Source organism: Schistocerca serialis, chromosome 4, assembly GCF_023864345.2.
Source record: "Schistocerca serialis cubense isolate TAMUIC-IGC-003099 chromosome 4, iqSchSeri2.2, whole genome shotgun sequence".
Classification (NCBI taxonomy): Eukaryota; Metazoa; Arthropoda; class Insecta; order Orthoptera; family Acrididae; genus Schistocerca; species Schistocerca serialis.
In genome coordinates this window covers 121,865,981-121,893,028 of record NC_064641.1, presented here as the reverse complement: position 1 = coordinate 121,893,028, position 27,048 = coordinate 121,865,981, and the positions used below count along the sequence as shown (strand labels likewise).

The window sequence follows — 27,048 nt, the reverse complement described above, 5'->3', positions numbered from 1 at the left end:
AATACTAAATTGGTAATCCCTTGATGCCTCAGAACATGTCCTACCAACCGATCCCTTCTTCTAGTCAAGTTGTGCCACAAACTTCTCTTCTCCCCAATCCTATTCAATGCTCCTCATTAGCTATATGATCTACCCGGCTAATCTTCAGCATTCTTCTGTAGCACCACATTTCGAAAGCTTCTATTCTCTTCCTGTCCAAACTAGTACATGGTACAGGATAACAATTGTTCTGGGCAATTTGAGCGAATGATCTGGCCACCTAGCTCCCCCTACATGAATCGCAAAGAACATTTATGGGACGTAATCGAGAGGTCACTTGGTGCACAAAATCCTGCACTGGCAACACTTTCGCGGTTATGGACGGCTATACAGGCAGTGTGGCTCATTATTTCTTCCAACGACTTGCTCAGTCGACACCACGTCGCGGTGCTGCTCTACTTCGGGCAAATGGAGATCCCACACGATATTAGGAGGTATCCCATGACTTTTACCACAGCGTATCATATGTACAGTGATATACCGCTAGAGAAATTGGTTCCACATTAACGGTAATTAAGCCTCACAACCTGTATTAACCTAATTCACAGTAATTAATTTATTTAAAGTAATTTATTTATTTAAATCAAATGTTAAAAAGTGATTACTGCCTCATGCTACGAAAGTACCATTACAACTTGTAAACTCCGACGGTTGATAGTTTATGAATAAGGAAGTTGATTCCTTGCTCTGACGTAGACATCCGGAGCAGCAGAACTTATTTCCTTCTTTTATAAGTACGAAAATCTTGTGGCGAACCTGTTATACAAAATTTAATTTGCCTTTGTCATGTTTCAGACCTAACAGAAGACTTTAGAAAGAGGCTTACTCACACTGTAATGTAAGAAGCTCCGGGACAGCGTGGTACTGAAATGGAAGTGGTAACGTGATAAAGTAGCTGGTACTGTAAGCGTCAGTAGATAACCATTCCCCAAAATACGCGTAACCCCACAGCGTGTAAGAAAAGTGACATCGAAAGTTTGCTTGGGCTCAGTTGTACGTAAATCAAATGTCAATATACGGATCGATGGTTGAATACTGGAAAACTGAACGTCGTCTGTAAAAGAGACTGCATAGGAACCCCTGTACGGTCCAGTGTTAATAGTTCTCCTGTATTTCAGACCCACGTTAGGTCGGACTGGCACGCAATGTCATCAGTGTACACTATTTGCTCAAAAGTTACCCGGACACGTGTGCGTAATGCGGAATTGACCACTAGATGCAACGAGCGGCCGACCCGACACAACAAAAGGAGGGGGGGAGTATTGTGTTGTCAGTAGAGAAGCAATAAGAGCAGAATGGGACGGCGAACAGAGCTCATTGCTTTGTTTCCAGAGAAAGCTACAACCGTCTGGCTGTGGGTTCTATGATTGCTCGGTGAGGTGATACATTGGAACCAGAACACGTGAAATATGAGTCCACTTTATCATATAAATCAATAAAAGATTTACTTAATGTGACGTAATTGTCTGCCACAGGATTATCGTATAATTTACAACTGTCACTGACTAGCAAAGCACACTTTTATAGTCTAATTAACAAACTGTTCTCTTGAAGTATAATGTTTCATATTTGCGAAAGTACATGTACATCTGAAACTGTGAACGAGTCGTGTCCTATTCGATGATACTGACTGCTTTAGCTGAGGTCACATACTGGTCATAGAGCTTCCGTGCTCTCCACTATGTTGACCTCAGAGTGATGGGGCTGCTGTACCCGCCAGGTTAGCCGAGCGCGTTAACGCGCTGCTTCTTGGACTCGGGTAGGCGCGCCAGCCTGGATGTGGTTTTTTGGCGGTTTTCCACATCCCCCTAGGTGAATACCGGGCTGGTCCCCATGTCCCGCCTCAGTTACACGGCTTGCAGACATCTGAGCACTTTCGCACTATTCTATGGATTACACTGGTCACAGACAACAGGGGTACACTAATTCCTTCCCAGGGGGTACGGGGTGGCGACAGGAAGGGCATCCGGCCACCCCTTCAACTAACATTGCCACATCCGATTAACCACGCCGACCCTGCGTATCCGCGGGAAAAACGGCACATGCGAAAGAAAGAAAGAAAGAAAGTGAAGGCGCTGCTGTGCAGAGCCGAGTCCCACACGCCGCTGTGGATTGCAGAGAGTCTGTGGTATCGATATGTGCTGCCGACTTCGCTGTGGCACCGCAGTAACTGGACAATACGGCACAGTTGATGTGTGCACATCGACCTAGCGGCTATCGATCCCGTCTGGAGTAAAGTTTGCCTATATAGCGCGCCTGAGAGGAGGCACGAGAAGAGAGAGTGAACACGGAGCCGTTAGGAGGCGTGAGTCTTGCGTGCACTGTGTTTGGAAGCACGCTGGGCGGCCTTATAAGCTGCCAACGCATAGAACTGAGACTGTCGGTACTGGCGCTGGTGATTCTGACGTTCATTGGTTGACGGGACTCTGAGTGGACAGCCTTGTTTCTGCTCACGACGGCATTGGAACCATGGATAGTTTTTTTTTTTTTTGTGAGCAAAATTTCAGCAAATGAACTGTGGTAACAACGTGATTTAATGTACTGCTGAGTGTTGTTGCCTTATTTGAAATTCTCGCCAGCTACTTCAATCTGTGATATGGGTATTGCAAATGCCAGTCCTGAACGATTTCCTTAGTAATGAAATACCCGTGTTTTGATGGTTTATCAAGTGTGGTTAAAAAAATTTTATTTTGTTTACTGGACCAATTGGTTGCTTGAAGTTTTCCAGGCCGTAGTTTAAATTGTCTGGCCTGTATTCCCTGAAGCACGTATGAATATGTTTTTGAGGTTTGTTGAATTAACATCATGTGTTTGTGTGTTTTAAAAGCTTGTCTCGTTACTTTGTGTTCCCTCCCGTGTGTACAACGACTTGCCCGAGGACCCGGGCGAGCTGGGCCTGTTGATTGTTGGAGAGTAAAAGAGCTCGCACCAAGAGTGGCAGTTCATGTGTAATGAAAGGAAAAATGGCTCTGAGCACTACGCGACTTAACTTCTGAGGTCATCAGTCGCCTAGAACTTAGAACTAATTCAACCTAGCTAACCTAAGGACATCACACATATCCATGCCCGAGGCAGGATTCGAACCTGCGACCGTAGCGGTAACTCGGCTCCAGACTGCAGCGCCTAGAACCGCACGGCCACTCCGGCCGGCAATGAAAGGACAGCTGTGTAATCCTGCTTTAAGTACACACGTCCATTTATAACCATTATGTCTTGATGCATTTGTAGTTGCGTGAGTGGTGGCTTAATTTTAAAACCACGATTTTTTAATGTTTTTTAATGATCATTTACTTGTCAGCTTGAATTTGTTTTTGATATTTCTATATTTAATTAGAGTAATGTTTTTATTAGAAACTTTGTCTTAAAATTTTATGCTCTCTGCTGTTTTTTATTTTTTTTAACCAAGGGTGAAACTTGCTGGTTGGTTGAAAAGAGGGTTCAAAAAAATGGCTCTGAACACTACAGGACTTAACATCTATGGTCATCAGTCCCCTAGAACTTAGAACTACTTAAACCTAACTAACCTAAGGACATCACACACATCCATGCCCGAGGCAGGATTCGAACCTGCGACCGTAGCGTTCACGCGGTTCCAGACTGAAGCGCCTAGAACAGCACGGCCACACCGGCCGGCAGAAAAGAGGGGGGAAGGGACCAAACTGCTAGGTCATCGCTCACTATGAAACAGGCTCAGAGAGTTATATTATAATAAAGTCAATAACGTTTTAGAATTGTGGCGTAGACCTTTCATTAACTGAATCTTTCCTGTGCTAGAGTAAAGTTGCGCTACAACAGTGTTTTCCAATGTGAACTAGTCATTGATGTCTGCCCAACAACAAATCCATCAGCGACCTTTCAACCATTCTAAAGCTGAGCAAGTCGATGACTAATGTGATTGTGAAGTGGAAATGAAGGAAAAACCACAGCCTAACAAAGATGGAGCTGACCTCACGAACTGACGAACAGGGGTTATCGAGCATGATAGAAGGTGCTTGCAAAAAATCGCATGAAATCAGGGGAACAAATCAGTCGTGCGTTCCAAAATGCTTCCGGCAGGCCTGCTAACACAACGAATGTATGTTGGGAGTTAAAAAGAATTGGGTATAATGGTTGGGCAGCTCATCATAAGCTCCACATAGTCAGTGATAAGTGGCGCTTGAGGAGGTGTAAACAGCGACATCAGTGGACAGTGTATGACTGCAAAGGAATGATTGGGAGTGATTAATAGCGCTATACCCTGCGGCAATCCGATGGAAGGTTCAAATGGCTCTGAGCACTATGGGACTTAACTGCTGAGGTCATCAGTCCCCTAGAACTTAGAACTACTTAAACCTAACTAACCTAAGGACATCACACACGTCCATGCCCGAGGCAGGATTCGAACCTGCGACCGTAGCGTTCACGCGGTTCCAGACTGAAGCGCCTAGAACCGCACGGCCACTCAGGCCGGCAATCCGATGGAAGAGTTTATATTTGACGAGTGCGTGGAGAACATTACCTGCCTTATATGTAATGTCACCAGTGAAACATGGAGGAGGTGGTGTTACAATATGTAGGTATTAGCCTTGGTTCGGGAGTGGTCTAGTTATTGCGGTAAACAAAACAGTAAACTCAGAAGGATCTGAAAACATTTGTAGCAATGAGTACTGAGTACAGCAGAGGAACAGTTCATATGCGCTGACTGATTGTATCAGCACGACAATGCACCCTGTCATCAGGCAGCATATGCGAGGCAATGGTTTGTGGACCGGGCCAGCACACCCACAGTCCTGCCCTGAACCCAATGGAATAACTTTGACTTAGAATGTCGTCTTCGCCCCAGATTCCAGCGTCCAACATCCCTACCTACTCTTGTTGTGGGTCTTGGTGAGGAATGCACTGTCATTTCTCCACAGACACTCAGACACCTCATTCAGACTGTCTCCAACAGACTTCAAGCCCTCATAGGCGAACGGTCGACACACCCCACACTAATGTTCACTAATAGGTGTACAGATACTGTTCATCAGATACTGTTGAAAGAAGAGCGTTTAGAATAGCCATAGATCTGTTTGAATGGCGAGAGAGTTTAACAGAAATCAGAAATGTTGAAAAAACTGCTATACAGTCGAAGAAACACCTCATAAATCTCGCCATAACCTGCTTACAAAACTATAAGAAACGTATGTCAAAGCAGAAACTGTGAATATCATTCAGCAATCTACGTAATTGCGCGTGGAGATAATGAAGTGTCCAAACGAGTAGAAACTGTCATTCGAGTGGAGGGTCTGAATCAGAGGCTCAGACGGTTCTGCGACCGTGCAGGCTGCAGATTCCTCGACTTGCGCCATAGGGTTCCACTGAATAGGACAGGAATCCACTATAAGCACGAGGCGATTACACAGGTAGCAGGGGCTGTGTGGCATGGACTGGGCGGTTTTTTAGGTTATAGGGTCTTGGGGAAACACAAAAAGGCCTTCAGTCACAAAGAGTGCAGGCCCAACACGGGAAAAACGTAGATACAGAAACCATCGGTATAACAGTTGCAAGCGCTAATAGAAAGCAGTGATGCTCAAATCGTTATAGGCACTGAAAGCTGGCTAAAGCCGAATATAAGCTCAGCCGAAAATTTTGCGAAGAACCTAAGGGTGTCCCGAAAGCATAGGTTAAACACGGTTGGCGGTGGCGTGTTTGTTGCTGTTAGAAGTAGATCATCTTGTCGCGAAATTGAAGTAGATAGTTCCTTTGAGGTAGTATGCGCAGATGTCGTTGTCGGCGACCAGAGTAAAATAAAAGTAGGATCCTTTTACCGGCCACCCAGTTCAGACGATGCAATTGCTGAAAGGTTCAAAGAAAACGTGAGTTTGATTTCAAACATGTGCCCGACACATATAATTAAACTTTAATTTACCCTCGATATGTTGGCGAGAATACATGTTTAATTCCTGAGGTATGCAAAAAAGATTATCCGAAATTGTTCTTAAGGCATTCTCTCAAAATTATTTCGAGCAGTTAGTTCATGAGCCCACACGAATAGTAAACGGTTGTGAAAACACATTTGACCTCTGAGCAACAAATAATCCTGAGTTAATAACGAGCATCAAAAGGGAAAGAGGTCTTAGAGAACACAGGTTTGTCGTAGCGAGACTGAATATCGTAACGCTAAAATCTATCAAAAATAAACGAATAATATACGTATTCAAAAAGTAGATAAAGTCCACTTGACGCCTTCCTGAGAAACAATCCCCACTCCTTCCAAATTAACAATATACGTGTAGATCAGATGTGGCTTGAATTCAAAGAAATAGTATCGGCAGCAATTGGGAGATTTATGCCAAATAAATTAACAAACGACGGAGCTGATCCTCATTGGTACACAAAACGGGACGGAACACTGTTGCAGAAACAACGAAAAAAATGCCAAATTTAAACAGACGCATAATCTCCAAGATTGGCGGTCTTTTACAGAAACTCGAAATTTAGCGCTCACTTCAATGCGAGATGTTTATAATAGTTTCCACAACGAAACTTTGTTTCGAAACCTGGCAGAAAATCCAAACAGATTCTGGTCGTATGTGAAGTATGTTAGCGGCAAGACACAATCAAAGCCTTCTCTGCGAGGTAACTATGGAGATACTATCGAAGACAGTGCTGCTAAAGGAGAGTTACTAAACACAGCCTTCCGAAATGCCTTCACAAAAGAAGACAAAGTAAGTATTCCAGAATTCGAATCAAGAACAGCTGCCAGCATGAGTAACGTAGGAGTAGATATCCTCGGAGTAGTGAAGCAACTTAAATCACTTAATAAAAGCCAGTCTTCTGGTTCAGACCGTATACCAATTAGGTTCCTTTCACAGTATGCTGATGCAATAGCTCCATACTTAAGAATCATATACAACCGTTCGTCCGACGAATGATCCGTACCCAAAGACTGGAAAGTTGCACAGGTCACACTAATATTGAAGAAAGGTAGTAGGAGTAATCCACTAAATTACAGGCCCATATCACTAACGTCGATATGCAGCAGGATTTTTGAAAATATATTGTGTTCAAACATGATGAATTATGTCAAAGGAAACTGTCTATTGACGCACAGTCAAACGGATTTAGAAAACATCGTTCCTGGAAACACAACTCGCTCTTTACACGCATGAAGTGTTGAGTGCTATCGACAAGAGATCTCAAATTGACTCCGTATTTCCTGATTTCCGGAAGGCTTTTGACACTACCACACGAGCAACTTGTAGTGATATAACGTGCTTATGGAATATGTGACTGGATTCGTGATTTCCTGTCAGAGAGGTCACAGTTCGTAGTAATTGACGGAAAGTCATCGAGTACAACAGAAGTGATTTCTGGCGTTCCCCAAGGTAGTGTTATAGGCCCTTTGCTGTTCCTTACGTATATAAACGATTTTGGAGACAATCTGAGCAGCCGTCTTCGGTTGTTTGAAGATGACGCTGTCGTTTATCGACTAGCAAAGTCATCAGAAGATCAAAACAAATTGCAAAGCGATTTAGAAAAGATATCTATATGGAACGTAAATTGGCAATTGACCATAAATAAAGAAAAGTGTGAGGTCATGCACATGAGTGCTAAAAGGAATCCGTTAAACGTCGGTTACACGATAACTCATTCAAATCTAAGAGCCATAAATTGAACTAAATACCTATGAATGACAATTATGAACAACTTCAATTGGTAGGAACACATAGAAAATGTTGTGGGGCAGGCTAGCCAAAGACTGCGTTTCATTGGCAGGGAATATAACAGACCTACTAAAGAGACTGCCTACACTACTCTAGTTCGTCTTCTTTTAGAATACTGTTGTGCGGTGTGGGATCCTTACCAGATAGGGTTGACGAAGTACATCGAAAAAGTTCAAAGAAAGGCAGCACGTTTTGTACTATTGCGAATCAAGGGAGAGACTGTCACTGAAATGATACAGGATTAGGGATGGACATCATTAAAACAAAGGCATTTTTCGTTGCGGAGGAATCTTCTGGAATTTCGACAATCACCAACGTTCTCCTCAGAATACAAAAATATTTTGTTGATGCCGATCTACAGAGGGAGAAACGATGATAAAATAAGTGAAATCAGAGATCGTACGGAAAGATATACGTGTTCGTTCTTTCCGCGCGCTGTACGAGATTGGAATATTAGAGAATTGTGAAGGTGGTTCGATGAACCTTCTGCCAGGCACTTGAATGTGATTTACAGAGTATACATGTAGATGTAAATGTAGAAGTCCAGTGTCTCGACCGCCCAGGTATCTCAGAAGCCACACGAGCAAGACAAAATTCGTGGATAAGTAGTAGCGGTGACTCACACGCTTGTCGTAGCAGCTAGCTAGCTCCCACATACAGCTAAATCACCGCGACAGGCGGAAATATTTACAGGAGCTTTTGCGCGGCGGAAGCGATGCCGCCGTGTTTATGGTTTGGTAACGAAGGTCAAAGGTTCAAAAAGCGCGCTCGTGTTAGAGAACCCTACACGTGGCCACAAGCTTGAGGCATTGCCGTAGTATTCCAAACAAATCCAGTAATCAATATCAAAACTCATACGTGAAACACGAAATATGTGTAAAATTCTCTGCTGAACGACACATATGTGTTACTCATCTACACTATGTAAGAAGTTGGATACGTTTTTAGATAAATTTTAACTTTTACAACAGTTGCTTTTCCATGGTCAAGGACCTTATTACACCAAGTACCAGTATCAAGTTCACATAAATTCATAAACAGAAATATTTTGACTCACAGTGAGTACATTAAGCAGTTTTATGCGAGCTGCGTCTTTCAAACCAGGCCATTTGTCTATGCTGAACACTACGACGAAATAGGGAGTACTTTATTCGAATTTTTCAGCACAACAGCAAAAGTATCAAACTTGAGTCATTTCCGATGCTTTCCAAAACTGAAAGAGGAATCTGCCATGGTGATTCTGTTTGTCCTTAGCTTTTTATCTCTCCGACAGAAAACAGGTTACAAGGCATTCACTGTTACGAAAAATATGACATTAATGTTACCAAGTTAAAAATGATGCTTGAGACTTTCTGATGGCATTGTTATACTTCCAGACATCATTCATATCTCTAGTGAATGTTCAGATGAGCCGTTCGAGTCCAATAATGGAACTGAGTGAGAGTGAAACGGTAAACAAAGTCTTTACCGATAGCTTCACAGAAAACGTACATGAAGTTGAACGTTCCAGTGTAACACAACGAGATGTACTGCTGTTTGTATCTGAAAATTTGTTATTATACATGCAGGCAGTACTAAAAGTACTGTTAAGGAACATGTTATTGATATAACCTGACTTAAACTAACCATTATATAAACTAATGCTACAGCTTCAATTATTTTTATCATGACAGTGAGAATTTCTAGCCGGCCGCTGTGGCCGAGCTGTTCTAGGCGCTTCAGTCTGGAACCGCGAGACCGCTACGGTCACAGGCTCGAATCCTGTCTCGGGCATGGATGTGTGTGATGTCCTTAGGTTAGTTAGGTTTAAGTAGTTCTAGGGGACTGATGACCTCAGATGTTAAGTCCCATAGTGCTCAGAGCCATTTGAACCATTTGAGAAATTCGAGACTAAAGCACTAAAGCAATAAGACACTCGTAATAACAAAATTCCGCTGGCGAACAAAGCAGTGTATTTTTTTGTTGTTGCTTTTAGTTAGGAAACAGCTTAAACCTACAGTTTTTTGGTGCCGTAAACCCATATCTGGTCGTAGTGTATTTTATCACGTACAGTTTTGTCCCAATTTCACTTCGTCATAAACTAAAAAATTTGCGAAACACATGTAACTATAATGAAAAGTAAATTAATTTATCAATATGGGAAAGGTTTCATTGAAGTCGGCCTGTATGAGACAAGAATTAATGGACAATTGATTTCTATTTCTTGTCCCACAAAAGGGTCTAATATAACACAGTACGTAGCATGAATTGCCTGTTTTATGTCTTGGTAAAGTGATCAACCACGTTGCTTTTCCGGCGGCTGTGGTACTATCTTCCCAACACTTCGATGCAGCGATGGAAGTGCTTACATTCGGTTCACTGGCGTCGCCCGCATTTCCAGGAAGACTGTTCAGAAAATGAGTTACGTGCTGATCCACCCTACTTTCTTTAATTCTTCAATCAACGGACAACAACAGAAATATAATTTGTTGCCTAATAACTTAGTGATTCCTCCTTAAACGATACCGATTTCTGCTTCTCACTGACAGTCAAACTTATTCGGAGTTGGAATTAAACATCTTTTTTCCAAATATCAGATCCAGCAAACACGCCTTGTTTTCAGTATTGCTTCTGACAGGTGAGGAAAAATTTCACAGACATGCTTGAAACATCCTCCTTCTTCGAGTCTCGCTGCCACAAACTGTTTCATTAGATCAACTTCATGTGTAGAGATGGTATAGAATGTATGTGAACTTGACGCAAAACAGCAATGACCAAATGCCTTACAAATAAAAGCTAAATGCTTCAGTGAAAAATTCTCTTAAATTACCAAAAACGTAAAATGGAGAATCACTAATATGTGATTGTAGCAGCTGCTGCCAAAGATGGCGACATAAACAAACAAATGAAGCTTCTAAAAGTTCAGCATGCAACCAAATTTGTGGTATGAATGTAAAATGATGTGTTCCACATCAGTACGATTTATCATGCAAATGGTCCGTGGAACATCAAACTAACTAACTAACCAACCTTAAATATTTTTATTCCTCCTGAAACGCCCTGTAAATCAACACACTTACCTTCGACAAGGCAGCCATGAAATCATTATCTACTAACGGTTCTTCCTCGATATCAGCCTATTCCTAAGACTAATGGAGGCAAGGGCAGTATGCCGCATTCTTCATTCCTTTTCAGTTCTCTCCAGTGAGAAAGGATCTGAGCACAACAGACACTGAGGAATGGAATTAAAGCCTGTCTCTGGACGCAAAGTATGCTTGCTGCAGGAGAAGGTGTACAATGCCTGGTAACCCATAAAAATAACATAGAATGTTATTTTAGAGAGAAAGATGAAATCTAATAAACTTCTGTGAGAAGAAGAGAATAGCTGATTGCCGGCCGGAGTGGCCGAGAGGTTCTAGGCGCTACAGTCTGGAATCGCGTGACCGCTACGGTCGCAGTTTCGAATCCTGCCCCAGGCGTGGATGTGTGTGATGTCCTTAGGTTAGTTAGGTTTAAGTAGTTCTAAGTTCTAGGGGACTGATGACCTCAGAAGTTAAGTCCCATAGAGCTCAGACCAATTTTGAACCAATAGCTAAGTAGGGTAAAGTGCGAACTTCAGTCAACAGCAACAGCTTCCAACGTCGACGGAATAACGTATTACTCGTAACCAGTGGCACAAAATCTGATGTTGCCCCAGAAGGTACAGAAAGGGGGGGGGTGATAAGGGGGAGGCGGTGACTGAAGAACTCAAAGATGCTGCACACACAGGAAAAAAGGTGAAGCTCGTGACCTGTTAAATGTCGCTCATTGCTCGTGTGTGGTTTCTCTAGTGATTCTTTGCCTGAATGCCGGTGTTTCTCTTCATCGACTGACAGTTCTCCCCAGGTGTAGCGATGATTGACATATACAGGGTGAGTCACCTAATGTTACCGCTGGATATATTTCGTAAACCACATCAAATACTGACGAACCGATTCCACAGACCGAATGTGAGGAGAGGGGCTAGTGTAATTGTTTAATACAAACCATACAAAAATGCACGGAAGTATGTTTTTTAACACAAACCTATGTTTTTTTAAATGGAACCACGTTAGTTTTGTTAGCACTAGGCTGACCCTTGACAGGATGTTCGACGGGCGTTTCATAGGACGTGGAGGACGCATAATTTGGCCAGCCCGTTCTCCTGATCTTACACCTCTGGACTTCTTTCTGTGGGGTACGTTAAAGGAGAATGTGTACCGTGATGTGCCTACAACCCCAGAAGATATGAAACAAATACGTAATCAGTGCTGTTTGTTGCATTGTAAAATGTTAATTACATCCGGAGATATTGTAACCCAAAGTTGACGCTTGAAACCTCCGACGTTCAGTTGCGTGTTGTAACAAACACGGGCCACGGTCGGCGAGCAGCATGTGCAGGGACATGTTTACGATGACGACCGTGTTTACGAGTGTGGCTGTAGTGCACTGTTGTGGTTTGGCCTAGTTGTCGCAGTGTCCGCATGCAGCGCTTGCTGCGTTGTTATTCTGCATTCGTCTCCGCACTCAGCCCAACTGCAGTACACCGTGTTACCAGACGTCTGTGATAGTGCAGTGTTGTAGGAACTGTGACCATGATGTATTCGAACTCTGAAAAGATGGAGATGATAGTCATCTATGATGAGTGTCGACGAAATGCAGCTGAAGCCCGCAGCGTGTATGCAGAACGGTACCCTGACAGAGAGCATCCAACGTGCCGCACATTGCAAAATATCTACCGCCAACTGTATGCAACAGGTATGGTCGTAGCACGCAAACGGGTCCGTAACAGGCCCGTCACAGGAGAAGCGGGTGCAGTTGGTGTGTTAGCTGCTGTTGCCATGAACCCACACATGAGTACACGGGACATTGCGGTGGACTGAGCCAAAGTAGTGTCATGCGCATACTGCATCGTCACCGCTTTCACCCGTTTCATGTGTCACTACATCAGCAATTACATGGTGATGACTTTAATCATCGAGTGTAATTCTATCAATGGGCATTAATAGAGAATGCGTTGCAGTTCTACCTGTTTACCGATGAAGCGGGTTTCACAAACCACGGGGCAATGAATCTACGGAACATGCATTACTGATCCGTGGACAATCCTCGCTGGCTCAGACAGGTAGAGCGACAGCGACCGTGGACTGTAAATGTATGGTGCGGATTCATTGGCGACCACCTCATTGGTCCTCACTTCATTGCAGGGGCCCAAACAGCTGCAACATACATCGCGTTTCTACAGAATGATCTGCCAACGTTGCTCGAAAATCTCCCACTGGAAACGCGTCGACGTATGCGGTATGAGCATGATGGTGCCCCTCACATTCCGCAATTAACACTAGGCTGACCCTTGACAGGATGTTCGACGGGCGTTTCATAGGACGTGGAGGACGCATAATTTGGCCAGCCCGTTCTCCTGATCTTACACCTCTGGACTTCTTTCTGTGTACCGTGTACCGTGATGTGCCTACAACCCCAGAAGATATGAAACAACGTATTGTGGCAGCCTGCGGCGACATTACATCAGATGTACTGTGGCGTGTACGACATTCATTACGCCAGAGATTGCAATTGTGTGCAGCAAATGATGGCCACCACATTGAACATCTATTGGCCTGACATGTCGGGACACACTCTATTCCACTCCGTAATTGAAAACGGAAACCACGTGTGTACGTGTACCTCACACCTCATGGTAATGTACATGTGCGTCAGTGAAAAAGACCAATAAAAAGGTGTTAGCATGTGGACGTAATGTGCTGTTCCAGTCTCTTCTGTACCTAAGGTCCATCACCGTTCCCTTTGGATCCCTACGTAATTCGGTGCTCTCCGATACACACGATCGAACAGCGGAGGAGTGGTACTGAAGCGTCAACTTTAGGTTACAATATCTCCGGATGTAATTAACATTTTACAATGCAACAAACGGCACTGATTACGTATTTGTTTATATGTTCAGATGTGCTAACAAAACTAACGGGGTTCCATTTAAAAAAACGTAGGTTTGTGTTAAAAAACACATTTCCGTGCATTTTTTTATGGTTTGTATTAACCAGTTACACTAGCCCCTCTCCTCACGTTCGGTCTGTGGAATCGATTCGTCAGTATTTGATGTGGTTTACGAAATATATCCAGCGCTAATGTTAGGTGACTCACCCTGTATATATAACGCTTGTGTTAGTTCACACATTAATTATACACATGGAATGCTAAAAAGAGCACTACACCCAATTCAGCTACTTTGTGAAGCTCTTATTTAAATCGATTGAACCTTTCTGAAGCAGGTACTTAAAATAAAGCAAGTTAATATTAGTGCATGAAGCTGAAAAGGGTTATACATTGCTAAATATACTGACCTTGCCGCGCTATGTAAACCAAAAGTATGTGCATATATGTTCTACGCAACTACTGATCATAATATGTGAACTGCAGGTTCAAATGGTTCAAATGGTTCTGAGCACTATGGGACTTAACATCTGAGGTCATCAGTCCCCTAGAACTTATAACTACTTAAATCTAACTAACCTAAGGACATCCCACACATCCATGCCCGAGGCAGGATTCGAACCTGCGACCGTAGCAGTCGCGCGGTTCCGGACTGAAGCGCCTAGAACCTCTCGGCATCCTCGGCCGGCTGAACTGACAGGTTCAATAAAGAAATTTTTTTCCTATTTTGCTCTCAGAAAGACACTGTTCTGTCGTTTCTCCTTTTTATGGACAATACAGCCGTGTGGATTCTCAATACAAATATAACTTAAGACGAGTGCTGAAAATCGCAGACGCCTCATGGAGGAAAATGACAGCCAGTTCGATTTTTTTTTTTTTTCGGGTGTGTACTGCACCCTCATTCGTCACATTTGCGAACACAGTAAAACGGATTAAATTATAAAGTTTTTCGTTACAGTGGAATCATTGGCCGGATGTCAACAAGTGGCGGTGAATCACACTTATTCAGACGCAGAACGAAATACGCAGCAGCCGTGGGACCACTTAGTCTTACGTTAGACAGAATCTGCCGTCGCGAGTGCAGCGCTCGGGGCTTACTCAAAGAAGGCGCGCGTAAACAGTTTACACGAGCTGTGAAATACAGCCGCGGCAAACAAGGCTCAGCGACGCGGGAGGGAGCTGGGGAAGAGGGGGGAGGGCCTCGGCTATTGTGGCCTCTACTCTGCTACAAACCCGCCCGCTGCTTTCTCAGAACACATTCATTACCCGCTAGCAGAAGATCAGAAGCAACGGGCAGATTTTAAAATTTTACTCTGAACGCAGTATACACGATTATGTGGTAAGTTCCGCATACATTCACAGGAACAGCGATGCGGTTTTGGACGTATTGTGAATATATAGATTGTTTACGAAAGCCATGTGAGCAGCGAATAGTGTTAATATTTGGAGACTATGATGTTTTCTAGGTAGCATCATAATTTTATTCTTAACAAAACAAAAATAATATATAAAGTATTATATTAAGGTAGCTCCTTCAGAACTGGCCTCGGAAGGGCCAACGGTACCGACCGACTGCCGTGTCATCCTCAACAATGACGTCACTGGATGTGGATATGGAGGGACACGTGGTCACGACACCGCTCTTCCGGCCATTGACAGTTTTCGTGACCGGAGCCGTTAGTTCCCGGTCAAGTAGCTCCTCAATTGGCCTCACAAGGGCTGAGTGCAGCCCACTTGCAACAGCACTCGGCAACCCATCCAAGTGCTAGCCAAGCCTGACAGCGCCTAACTGCGGTAATCTGACGTGAATCGGTGTTAACACTGTGGCAAGGCTGTTGGCATATTAATGTAGATGTCCAGTAAATAATAGAATGAACTTCTTTATACAATTTATAACAGTTATTAAATAATAGGATTTAAATAAATGTTCGACGTTCATGTTACTTTAACATTCAGAAAGTTGCAATGTAGTGCTTGTTTTGATCATTCACGCCAAGTTATATACTCAGAGTTAGAAGGCAGTGTTAGTTTACAAGCGCAGTCGACTATCCAGACGATACAGTGCCTTGCACCGAGCAAGGTGGCGCAGTGGTTAGCGCACTGTACCCGCAATTGGGAGGACGATGGTTCAATCCCGCGTCCGGCCATCCTGATTTAGGTTTTCCGTGATTTCCCTAAACCGTTCCAGGCAAATGCCGGGATGGTTCCTTTGAAAGGGCACGGCCGACTTCCTTCCTCATCCTTCCATAATCGGATGAGACCGATGACCTCGCTGTTTGGTATCTTCCCCCAAACAACCCAACCCACCCCAGTGCCTTGCAAAACTAAAACCAGTTTGGATAAACTACTGCTTGTGATTGATTTTTCGTAACGCGAAATGTAAATCATGTAGGCAAACTGCAGCTGCCGTCCTCATCATGAGTAAGAGTACTGTGGCAGATATCGTCAGACGAATCAAAAACGAGGACTGTATAGGCTCTACACTCGGAAGGGTCAACCAAAGAAATTGCATGGAACTGACAAGAGGAATCCAATACGAAAAATAAAGAAGGATCTTACAGTTAGTTCACCCAGGTTATCAAGTGAACTTCTGAACGAGAGAAGAAAGAAGGGGCATCCTGAAAAGATTCGCAAAGCATTGAACGATAGTGGCTGCAATGGAGGAGTGGTTAGGAAGAAACAGCATGTGGATGAATAGAACTGAAAGAAGAGGTAGAACTTTGCTAAAGAGCTTATTACGGAGGAAGGAACATTGTGGAACGACGTCGTTTTTATCAACGAAGGTTAATTTAACGTTTTTGTTTTGGATGACGAAGAATGGTGTGACAGAATAATTTAGTATCAAATGTCAAGCCGCCTGTAATCCATGGAGGTCGCAGTGTTCTTATTTGGGTCTGTACGTCCACATTTGTTCATCGACAGTGTTATAGAAAATACACTTTGAAAAACAGTTTACACAAAAGTGCTGAAAAATGGGGATATCAAAACACGTTCCAGTTTTACCATGACAATCACCCGAAACATAATGCTCGCATAATGCTGGAATGTTTGTTGTACAGTTGCACCATATTCTTACGACCAACACATCAATCTCCAAACCTCAGACCTACTGAGAGTGTGTGGGAAGAACTAGAGCGACGTATTAAAAAAACACCATTATCTTCCAAAGCACCTATGAAGCGTCGGCTGAAAGAAGAATGGGACGGTCTATGTACTGACTGTTACCAATATGCCGCAGCGTTTGAAGGAAGTGCTACAACAGAATGGCTAGCCAACAAGATATTGAAACACTTATTTTTCACAAAAATCAATCTTGAAATAATTTTTTATGAAAAGTGACAGAATGCTAAAGTAACGTGAAAATAAGACAGAATTTTATTCAAATCGTATTATTAAAGAAATTTTGGAACTTACGTTAATAAAGTGTATGTTGTTACGTGCAAGACATATAACTTAATGCAATACTTGGTTATATATGTTCACTCTTACACAGAAGATTACAGAAACCAGCCACTTCTTAAAATGCTATTTATTTATTTAAACAGCGCCGTTACCGGTTCATCTTCAGACGGCTAGTTTACGTTTTACATTACATTTCGTGGTTGGTTTCCTCACCTGACGAAACTTTCTTGGAGTGGTGATGCCAATGAAGAATCCGCGTCATTACGTTCCAGTACAGGTTGCTTATCATCTTGCAACATCCAAAACTGTATAAAGCAACTTTTTGTATATATAATGCACGTAATGTAACGCACCACTCATACACTTGGCGTATGTATTTGTCACATCCAAAACTATATAATGCACTTTTTTGTATATATATATATATATATATATATATATATATATATATATATATATATATATATATATATGCACATAATGTAACGCACCAGTCGTAAGCTTAAGTGTATGAATGGTGCGTTACATTAAGTGCATATATATATACACATAAAGGTGCATTATACAGTTTTGGATGTTGCAAGATGATAAGTGAAATGCAATGGCACGGATTCTTCAAATGCATCACCACCCCAAGGAAGTTTCGTCAGGTGGGAAACCATAACACGAAATGTAATGTAAAATGTACACTAGTGGTATGAAGATGAACCTATCAGTTCGAAACCGGTAACGGCGCTGTTTAAATAAATAAATAGCATTGTAAAAAGTGCCTGGTTGCTGTAATCTTCTGTGTAAGAGTGAACCTATATTTTGTACACAGCCACGGGCTCAATATGTCAGTTTTTGACAAAATAACACTTGGTTATATTTTTTGCTTGTTTTGTTAAGAATAAAGTCATGATGCTGCAAAGTAAAAATCTCACAGTGTTCCGAATATTAACGCCACTGTGACTTGCCTGAATCAAACCGATACTCCAATTCGTGCCATAGTCGTTTTAGGTGGTCCTGAGTTGCTGAAGTCCCAGAGACACCAAAACGACGAAAAGTAATTTAGTTAGTACTACTGTTATAGAACTGACACTGTTCACGATGTACATAAATTATCTACAGGATGCAGTCGGAAGCTCCCTGAGGGTGCTAGAGAATAATGGGTATAGTAGAAGTCCTAACGCCAGAAAACTGGCGACATACAGGAAGATCAGCACGGAATTGACGCCTGTTGTAAGTGCTGGCAGTCAAAAATCCCTGCATAAATGAATGAACTGGATGTTCATCAGAGATAATACCTTTTAATTTTCTCGACAGATAAAAACACAAAATAGAGGTCTACAAGAAAACAGTGGCGACTCTTTAAGACAGATAATGCCTTTAAAAAAACCACTGTCGTAAGTCTGCATGAAATTCATTTCGCAGTATTATCTCTACGTAATCAATCAAACTTTGAGTACTGGATATGGGAGTCAGAATAGTTAGTACACGAATGGTACGTGCACAATGCAAAGTGGCCGTCGTGGTTTTACTACAAAAAGACGTCAATTCATCGAAAATGTGACCATGAAGACATCGGACTACCCGACGACAAGCTACAACTAAATTTCAGTATGCGCGATAATATTATCCTATTTTTATGCACACGTACTGACAAGTACATTGGTCTCCAAAATTAAACAAAAAACGGAAATTTTGCAAGGTTGCATTTATTTTGCCACAAAGCAGCGTAAGAAGATGACTGTAAAGTAGAAACAATGTAAAGAGTACAGAACGTAATCAACTGCTACATGCATAACGGAAGACAAAAATGTTCTTCGTTTTTTTCCAACTTAATAGATTTGCACACACATTGTGACAACCGGTTAATGTGTTCAGTACATAGTGTGATCACCTCTGGCACCAATACGGAACATGCTGTAAATGATGTTATTAACCTCATGTTGAGGCAATTACTCACGTTCTTCCTGCAGAGCTGCTCGCAACCCTTGGAGAGTGTTTGATGAATGCTGACGTGATGCAACCCGTCTCCCTAATACATCCCAGACGTGCTCCATGGGATTTAAATCGGGAGATCGAGTAGGTTACGCGATGCGTGCAAGATCTTCCATTTCAAAAAAAAAAAAAAAAATCTACAATCTGTGGTCTAAGAGGTTGATAATTACCGTCCATCAGTCGACATCTGGGCCCACAGCGTCTCGCAACAACCACGCATGAGACCCCCAGGATCTCCTCACGGTACCTGAGAGTAGGGGGTTGTTAAACCTTGCCGATTTACCGGTACAATTCCGTGAACATGTGTTCGAGTGGTCAACATAATCCCTACCCACACCATTAACGATCCTCCTCTAAATGGGTATTTTTCCACAGTGTTTGGGTGCCCTCCAGATGCGAATCCGCCGAGAATCATTCTCCAGACCAAATTGGTACTCAATTGTGGGAAGAAAATTTGCTCATTGTTCTACCGTCCAGGTGGCATGTTGACGGCTCCACTCTAGACGTTCCCTTCTGTGAAGACACGCCCGAGGTAAATAGACAACATTTCTCCAACAATAATGGCCATTCTGCTGAAGCCTTCTGTACACCGTTTGCCTCGATATAACACGTCCCAGGAATGCTACGAGGTGAGATGCCAGTTGCCGTGCAGTACTAAGGCGATACCATCGTACCCTTACAGCCAAATAAAGGTCAACTCTGTCTGATGTCATGCTCTCTGGGATAAAGTTTCGGCCTCTATAAACTGTCGCCACATCTGAGAAACAACAGAACGATTCACATATTAAGCCACGGGGCCCCATCAGCTTGCGACTCGTGCTTCCGTTCTTCCTATGGCCCTCCACAGCAGAGAGTCTGGTAGGCGTCTTCTCTGTGCCATACTGCACCGTCTGTGACTGTGTGCACAGCGACTGTGGATGTGAGACTACCCTGCAAACACTACCCCGCTGGATAGGTGCCCTGACGTCATTGCTGGAGTGGTTGTCCTTTGATCGTAACGCCATCTTCCGTGCAGAACACGATTGCAATAACATCTGTTGACAGTTTCTGTGATTATACCGTGAATTAGACACAGGACAGGGAAGTAGCAGTTCGTTGCTTTAATTTTGGACACCAATGTAGTAATTAGGAGGAAGCAAAACTGCTGTGACAAATCGAAGGTTGACATGGATTAGCTAACGACACATTACAGTATGTCACTAAATCATGTAATAATCTATTAACATAACAGCTACAGTAACCATTCACAATATCAACACTCACATTAATATATTCTTCATGGAGTAAGCAATATAACTACCTACACAGGTAAAATAGTGCAGGTGCCCTGCAATCTGCCTCGCTTATCGCATCTGTCTCCCATCCCCCACATGGCTCCTCTATGATCTGATTCCCTTCCCCCATCTCCTCCTGTTCCTAGAACAAATACGAATCCTATATGCCTCCCGCAAACTGGACCCCTCCCCACCCATTGGTTTCCCCCATCCTCTCCCACCCTAGCCCACTGCCGCTCCTGTACCACAGTGTCCCACCTGGTCTCCATCTCCACACGCTACATACCCTCACCCAAGGTGGTTTCTGCCAACTCTCCCTCCCGGATGATGTCCTTGTGCCTTCCATCTACCCCTCCTACCATATCTAATCCCTCCTTCTTCCCCTCCCTCCACAGGGCTCCCTCTCTCCCTTCCCTTCTTCCTCCTTTTCTCCTGCCAAACACCTTTTTCCTTTTCACCCGCCCCTCCCCGGGCTTCAAGCTCCTTTCCTTCTCCCCTCCACTGCCCCCTCCTACCCCCCTCCTGGTTCCCCCCTACTGTCTCTCCACCCTTTTCTTCACCCCCCCCCCCCCTCCTCCCTTCACCCAGTGGTAGGTTCCCTTCGGTGCAGTGATTTTTAATGGTTTAATTGTGGTGTCAGTGTTACTCCAGTGCCGTGTGCAGTGCTATGTTCCACCAGCACCAGCAGTGTCCCCAGCATCGTTCATTTGTGTTCCCATTGTGGTGTTTCTTTGTTTTTGCGTCGACTCACAGTGTTCATTCTCTGCATGTGTGTATGGCTCTCATCTATGTTGTTTTTAAACCTACCGTTTCTACTCATCTATTTTTGTTCTTGTTAATTCGTCATTTTATACCATTCTGTTGTTGTTGTTGTGGTCTTCAGTCCTGAGACTGGTTTGATGCAGCTCTCCATGCTACTCTATCCTGCGCAAGCTTCTTCATCTCCCAGTACCTACTGCAACCTACATCCTTCTGAATCTGCTTAGTGTATTCATCTCTTGGTCTCCCTCTACGATTTTTACCCTCCACGCTGCCCTCCAATACTAAATTGATAATCCCTTGATGCCTCATAACATGTCCTACCAACCAATCCCTTCTTCTGGTCAAGTTGTGCCACAAACTTCTCTTCTCTTAATACCTACTCCGAATTTTTCTTTTGTTTCCTTTACTGCTTGCTCAACATACAGATTGAATAACATCGGGAAGAGGCTACAACCCTTTCTTACTCCCTTCCCAACCACTGCTTCCCTTTCATGTCCCTCGACTCTTATAACTGCCATCTGGTTTCTGTACAAATTGTAAATAGCCTTTCGCTCCCTGTATTTTACCCCTGCCACCTTTAAAATTTGAAAGAGAGTATTCCAGTCAAAATTGTCAAAAGCTTTTTCTAAGTCTACATATGCTAGAAACGTAGGTTTGCATTTCCTTAATCTTTCTTCTAAGATAAGTCGTAAGGTCAGTATTGCCTCATGTGTTCCAGTATTTCTACAGAATCCAAACTGATCTTCCCCGAGGTCGGCTTCTACTAGTTTTTCCATTCGTCTGTAAAGAATTCGTGTTAGTATTTTGCAGCTGTGGCTTATTAAACTGATTGTTCGGTAATTTTCACATCTGTCAACACCTGCTTTCTTTGGGATTGGAATTATGTTATGTGTTATTTTCTCATTTGCCTATCCTTTCTCTGTAACTCTCTTGGCTGAAGAGTGGTGTATTGTGCCACTGCCAGACCGCTCCTTTTTGGGGAGTGAAATAACAATAGAGAAAAAAAATAAAACAGTGCAGATACTAAACTGAATAATTTACTGCAGTGGCTGAATCAGCACGCTTGCAATAAAGCATTACACTTGAGTGGCAAAATAACTTGTAATGAAGGGGTGCAAAAACACTAGGGGCATTCAATAAGTTATGCAACACATTTCTTTCTTAAAGCAGGTTGGTTTTTTTTTCAGGATTCCAATACACCATATTACTGCCCACTATTTGGTTACAAAACTCTATTTTGCAACATGGTCCCCCATCGCTTGGAGAGTCTGATGCCCTCATGGTACTACTCCACTGGTCATCGCCGTTGCCATCGTCTGCTGATTCAGTAACCACCCCATTAGTCACGTACTGATTCCTGCGGAGAGCATCTTTCACTGGGCCAAACAGAATGAAGTCGGAAGGTACAAGATCCAGGGCTGTAGGAGCGAATGAGGAAGAACACGCCATCTTAGTCTTGTGAGATCCTCTCGGGTGTGCAGACTTCTCTGAGGCGTTGCGCTGTCATGGATTGTTTTGACTTCGATCAGTCGATCACCTTGAATGAGAGTATCCGCACGTTCCAACATTGCAGGAGTCACAAATGTGAGCAGCTGACCGGCACGCAGACGCTCGGGCAGGTTTGCGCGACCTTGTTACGATGACGACAGACGCAACGACTCACCGTGCTTTTGTTCACTGCCATGTCTCCGTATTCAATCACGAAGCGCCTGTGAATATCTGCGATGCTCTGGTTTTCCGCCAAAAGAAACTGAATGAGAGCTATCTGCTTGAAACGCGCCTCCGTTACAGACGACAATTTGAAGACAATGTCATAGCGCCGCCAATCGTGGAAACTTCATGAAACTATAGCGGGTGAAGCGGGAATAGTCCGCGACGCCCTACAACAAAGTCCTAATTTTTCTTAACCTAAAGTGGCAGAGAAAAAAATGTTGCATTGCTTGCTGAATGCTCCTCGTACCTCCTAATGTTTAAACGTGGTAAATGCTCCTAGATTCGCCTTCAAGCAATGAAAGTAAAATTACGTGCTATTATAATTTAAAAAAAGAGTTTCAAATATGCATACCGAAAATTGCGAAAAATATAATGTAAAACAAAAGTATTGGCACATGATAGTGTCATTTTGACATCGATATATCGATATACCAAGAGGAAAATATAGCCTATGTAGATATTTTCTATGGGATGTATCGATATATCGATATTACTTCAATGACCCTAGTTCGTGAAGTCGTCTGCATAGAGGCCTGCATGTCACTCAGAATTTCACTCGGTTTATTTCATTTTATTTTTATTTTTTTTTTTTCTTTATTGAGTTTCGATTCCACCCAAAGGGGTCGGGCAGGCAGCAGCTTAGTATGCCGCTCTTCAGCCTACAGAATTTTGTTTTAAAAAATGAAGAAAATAAATAATAAAACAAGGCGATAAAATCGGTGACTTAAATGGTAAAATGGAGGAAAATTGTGGAACTTAAAACATAAAAGAAAGGGTTGGCGATGCTAATAAAATACATAGGATGCAGACAGGTAAAATAATAGAAAGACAATTAAAAAACAGTGCGACAGTCTGGTTTCTGTTCGCAAGAGGTATAAAAATTACACCCAGCGACAGCATGATTTCTGTTGGCAACACTTTGCAAAGACGCACATCACTGAACACTCACTAAAGAGTTGGCACAAATATGACACATCACAGCCGAGGCCAGATGTGGGGAACGTGGATAGATGATGGGAAAGAAAAGGGGGAAGTAAGGGAAAAACGAAGTGAGGGGGGAGGGGGGGAAGGAGCCGACGGAGGACAAGGAATCATAAGAGGAAGGGGGGGGGCTGGGTACACGTGAGTGGGGAAAGGCAGAGGAGGGGAATGCAAAAGGACTCCGGGGGTTTAAGTCCTCTGGCCCACAAATATCTGCCTACGCTTCGTCGCTCTTCGCACGTTGACGACAGTAATATGGGCGTCATGTTTATTTTTTAGTTTAGGCTTATCTCGCTGGACATGCACATGAAAAGGAAATACCCTCTGTAGCGCAAAATTCAAACTACAGGTGAACATTTATAAAACCAACAAACTGCAGAGACGGATTCCTGACTGGAAATGGGGGAAAGAAGGTCCTACGAACATGTCTCCGGAAATGCATCGTTGCCACAGTAGACTGTGCTGTACGAATGAACGTTCCTCTGAGCACGTGCCGTGTGTTCCTTGTGTGTTTCAGGCTGTGTGACTGACGCAGCATAACTGCAAGCAGCAGAACAGTTGCTCGGTAAAGAGGACTGATGACAGAAATCCCATTACTGTGATGGTCTAGTGCGAAAACCATCGACAAAATCCTTCCTGTAGAGGGAAATCCCCGGCTGATAGTTCTTGCACTCGTTGGAGGTGATACGGATGATAGCGGTTGTCGTGTAGGATACACATAATCAGACTTTGGTTACACCATGTTGGCGGGCCACTTGCCAGGTGCCTGTACAAAGGTTCGTCTCAGTATCCAGTAGAATCCGGTCCTCCAAATCTGGTGTACGCACAGTCCATTGCCTCGCTGTACATTCGTGCGTCTGAATCGTCGAAAAGGGGCTTGAAGTGTTGTGTGATGTTGTTGGTGCCTGTGAGGGTACTTGTTTTGGCATAGCTTTGGTGCGTGACGACCGTTTCCGTTTGCCTGGCCGTACACAAACGCTATCTCGGCTTGTTCCCGACATGAATAACGGACCATTCTGCTGCTTACAGCACGCTGCGTCAATCACCCAGTCTTCTTCTGTAGTGGTCAATCCAAGGATTGGTTTGCATCAGTTACAATGGCAGCTTGTCACCGTTCTGGGCGTCTTTCAGCTTTTCTCTTCATTTCTTTATAGGTGTTGCATCCCACATCTTTCACGATTTGATCCATGTACCTCAGCCGTGGTCTTCCTCTTGGTCTTTTTCCCTTACATATAGCTCTACGATTGTGTTCAGGAGTCATTTATGTCTTAATAGATGGCCTGTAAATTGCACTCTTCTTTTAACAATGAAACTCCAGAAGCTTCTCTTCTCATCTGCTCTTTCCAGAACCACTTCGTTTGTGACCTTGTCGATACATTTTATTTTGAGCATGCGTCTATAGCACCACATTTCAAAAGAATTTAGCTTCTGGTCTTCCTCTGTCCCGAGAGTCCATGTTTCACACCCATAAAATGGCTCTAAGCACTATGGGACTTAACATCTGAGGTCATCAGTCCCCTAGACTTAGAACTAATTAAACCTAACTAACCTAAGGACATCACACACATCCATGCTCGAGGCAGGATTCGAACCTTCGACCGTAGCAGCAGCGCGGTTCCGGACTGAAGCGCCTAGAACCGCTCGACCACACCGGCCAGCTTCACACCCTTTGCATGCCACACTCCACACATATGATTTCAAAAATATTTTCCTGATTTCAAGGCTGATGTACTTAGATGTTACGATGTTTTTCTTCTTGTTAAAAGCAACCTTTGCTTGAGCAATTCTACTTCTCATTTCTGCCTTGCTCCTTCGATCCCTGTTAATATTACTGTCCAGATAAGTAAATTTATCAACTTGTTCAAACAGTTCATTGCCTACATGAACTTGGACTTTCACCTGATCTTTTTTGTCGCATGCCATTACTTTTGTTTTTGCTATATTAATTCTCATATTATATTCTTCCCCCACAACTTTATCCATTCTATTCACAAGGACTACAAGATCTTCTTCACTTTCAGCTAGGACAGCTATATCATCGGCATATCTTATCATATCTATTCGTTGGCCATGAATTACTACCCCCGTCTGTGAATTTTCCCTTACTTTTTTCAGCGCCTGTTCAATGTATAGGTTAAAGATAACAGGGGATAGTGTGCAACCTTGCCGGACACCTTTCCGTATCTGCACCTCTTCTTGTTTTGTCCGTCCACGGATAACTGCTGTCTCGTTTTGTACAGTACATACCCAGTATGCAACACAAAAGTAAAACACGGCATATGGCCAGAGGTTCTGCCATTCGTCAACGATGTATTTCCCGACACTTGTTCATAGGACATTTTTCCTCCATTTCCAGTTAGGAAACCGCCCCTCCACTTTGTCAGTTTTATTAATGTTCACCTCGAATACCAAAGTGAAATTTGAACATTCCAGCCGCAAACACAGGGAAAAAATTCTTGTGCGTTTGTTTCCGATTCTCCCTCGTGTGTCCTAGCTGCCGCTCCTTGTGTACCCATCTCGTTATGCGACGCTGGAACTGGCTGGACCGCAGTCAGCGTGGTCACGCAAAACGAGATAACCGCTTGCGCCTCAGGTACACACACCAGAGGACGTACCTCTTCCCTGTGCCCCACTCCCCGGCACCTTGGACGGACGGCCTTCTCGCGGAAGAGACTCGTTGGCGCGCCTCGTCGCCAGCGCAGTAAAGCTTAACAGCGCACGTGACGTCAGCGGGTCGCTCACCCCGACGACGGGTCCGGAACCCGAGCCGCGGCGCCGCTTCCGCATGGCCTGAAGCAGGCCTGCCTTTATGTGCCTGCCCTGCCTCTCATTATACAGTAGCTCCCCCTTCCCCCCTCAGATGGGCAGGTCGTCACCCCATTCCGATCCACTGCACGCCGTATCACAGCGACTGCTCCTCGTCTCTCTACCTGTCTCTTCCACGCATCTCTCTATAACCTCCCCCCTCTTCCTTTTTTGCAGCTGTTGTAAACTAAGTCTTTTATGAATATTTCAGAGGAGCGAAGATTACAATAAATTTTCTTGTTTGCTTTTTAAGTATTCTGTTTAGGTTTTTATGTTGGTAACGCCACGTAGCACTCTGTATGAAAATCACTGACTGTGCTGTGTGCAGTCTGTGGCTGATTGGCGTTGTTGGAATATCTGCTATTTTAGTGTTGGGCAGTTGGATGTCGACAGACCGTAGCATTGTGCAGATGGAGGTGAGCCGCCAGCAGTGGTGGATATGGCGAGAGAGATGC

General features: G+C 43.6%; 1 protein-coding gene across 1 annotated transcript in view; it reads right to left on the bottom strand.

The window, feature by feature from the left end:
• LOC126474309 (corticotropin-releasing factor receptor 1-like) overlaps positions 1-26,575 on the bottom strand; it is a 260,974-nt gene extending 234,399 nt beyond the window's left edge. Inside the window, exon 1 of the mRNA XM_050101774.1 lies at positions 26,432-26,575. Within this exon, the coding sequence (XP_049957731.1) occupies positions 26,432-26,575 (144 nt within the window). The remainder of the gene's footprint in view (positions 1-26,431) is intronic.
• Between the last annotated feature and the right edge of the window lie 473 nt (positions 26,576-27,048).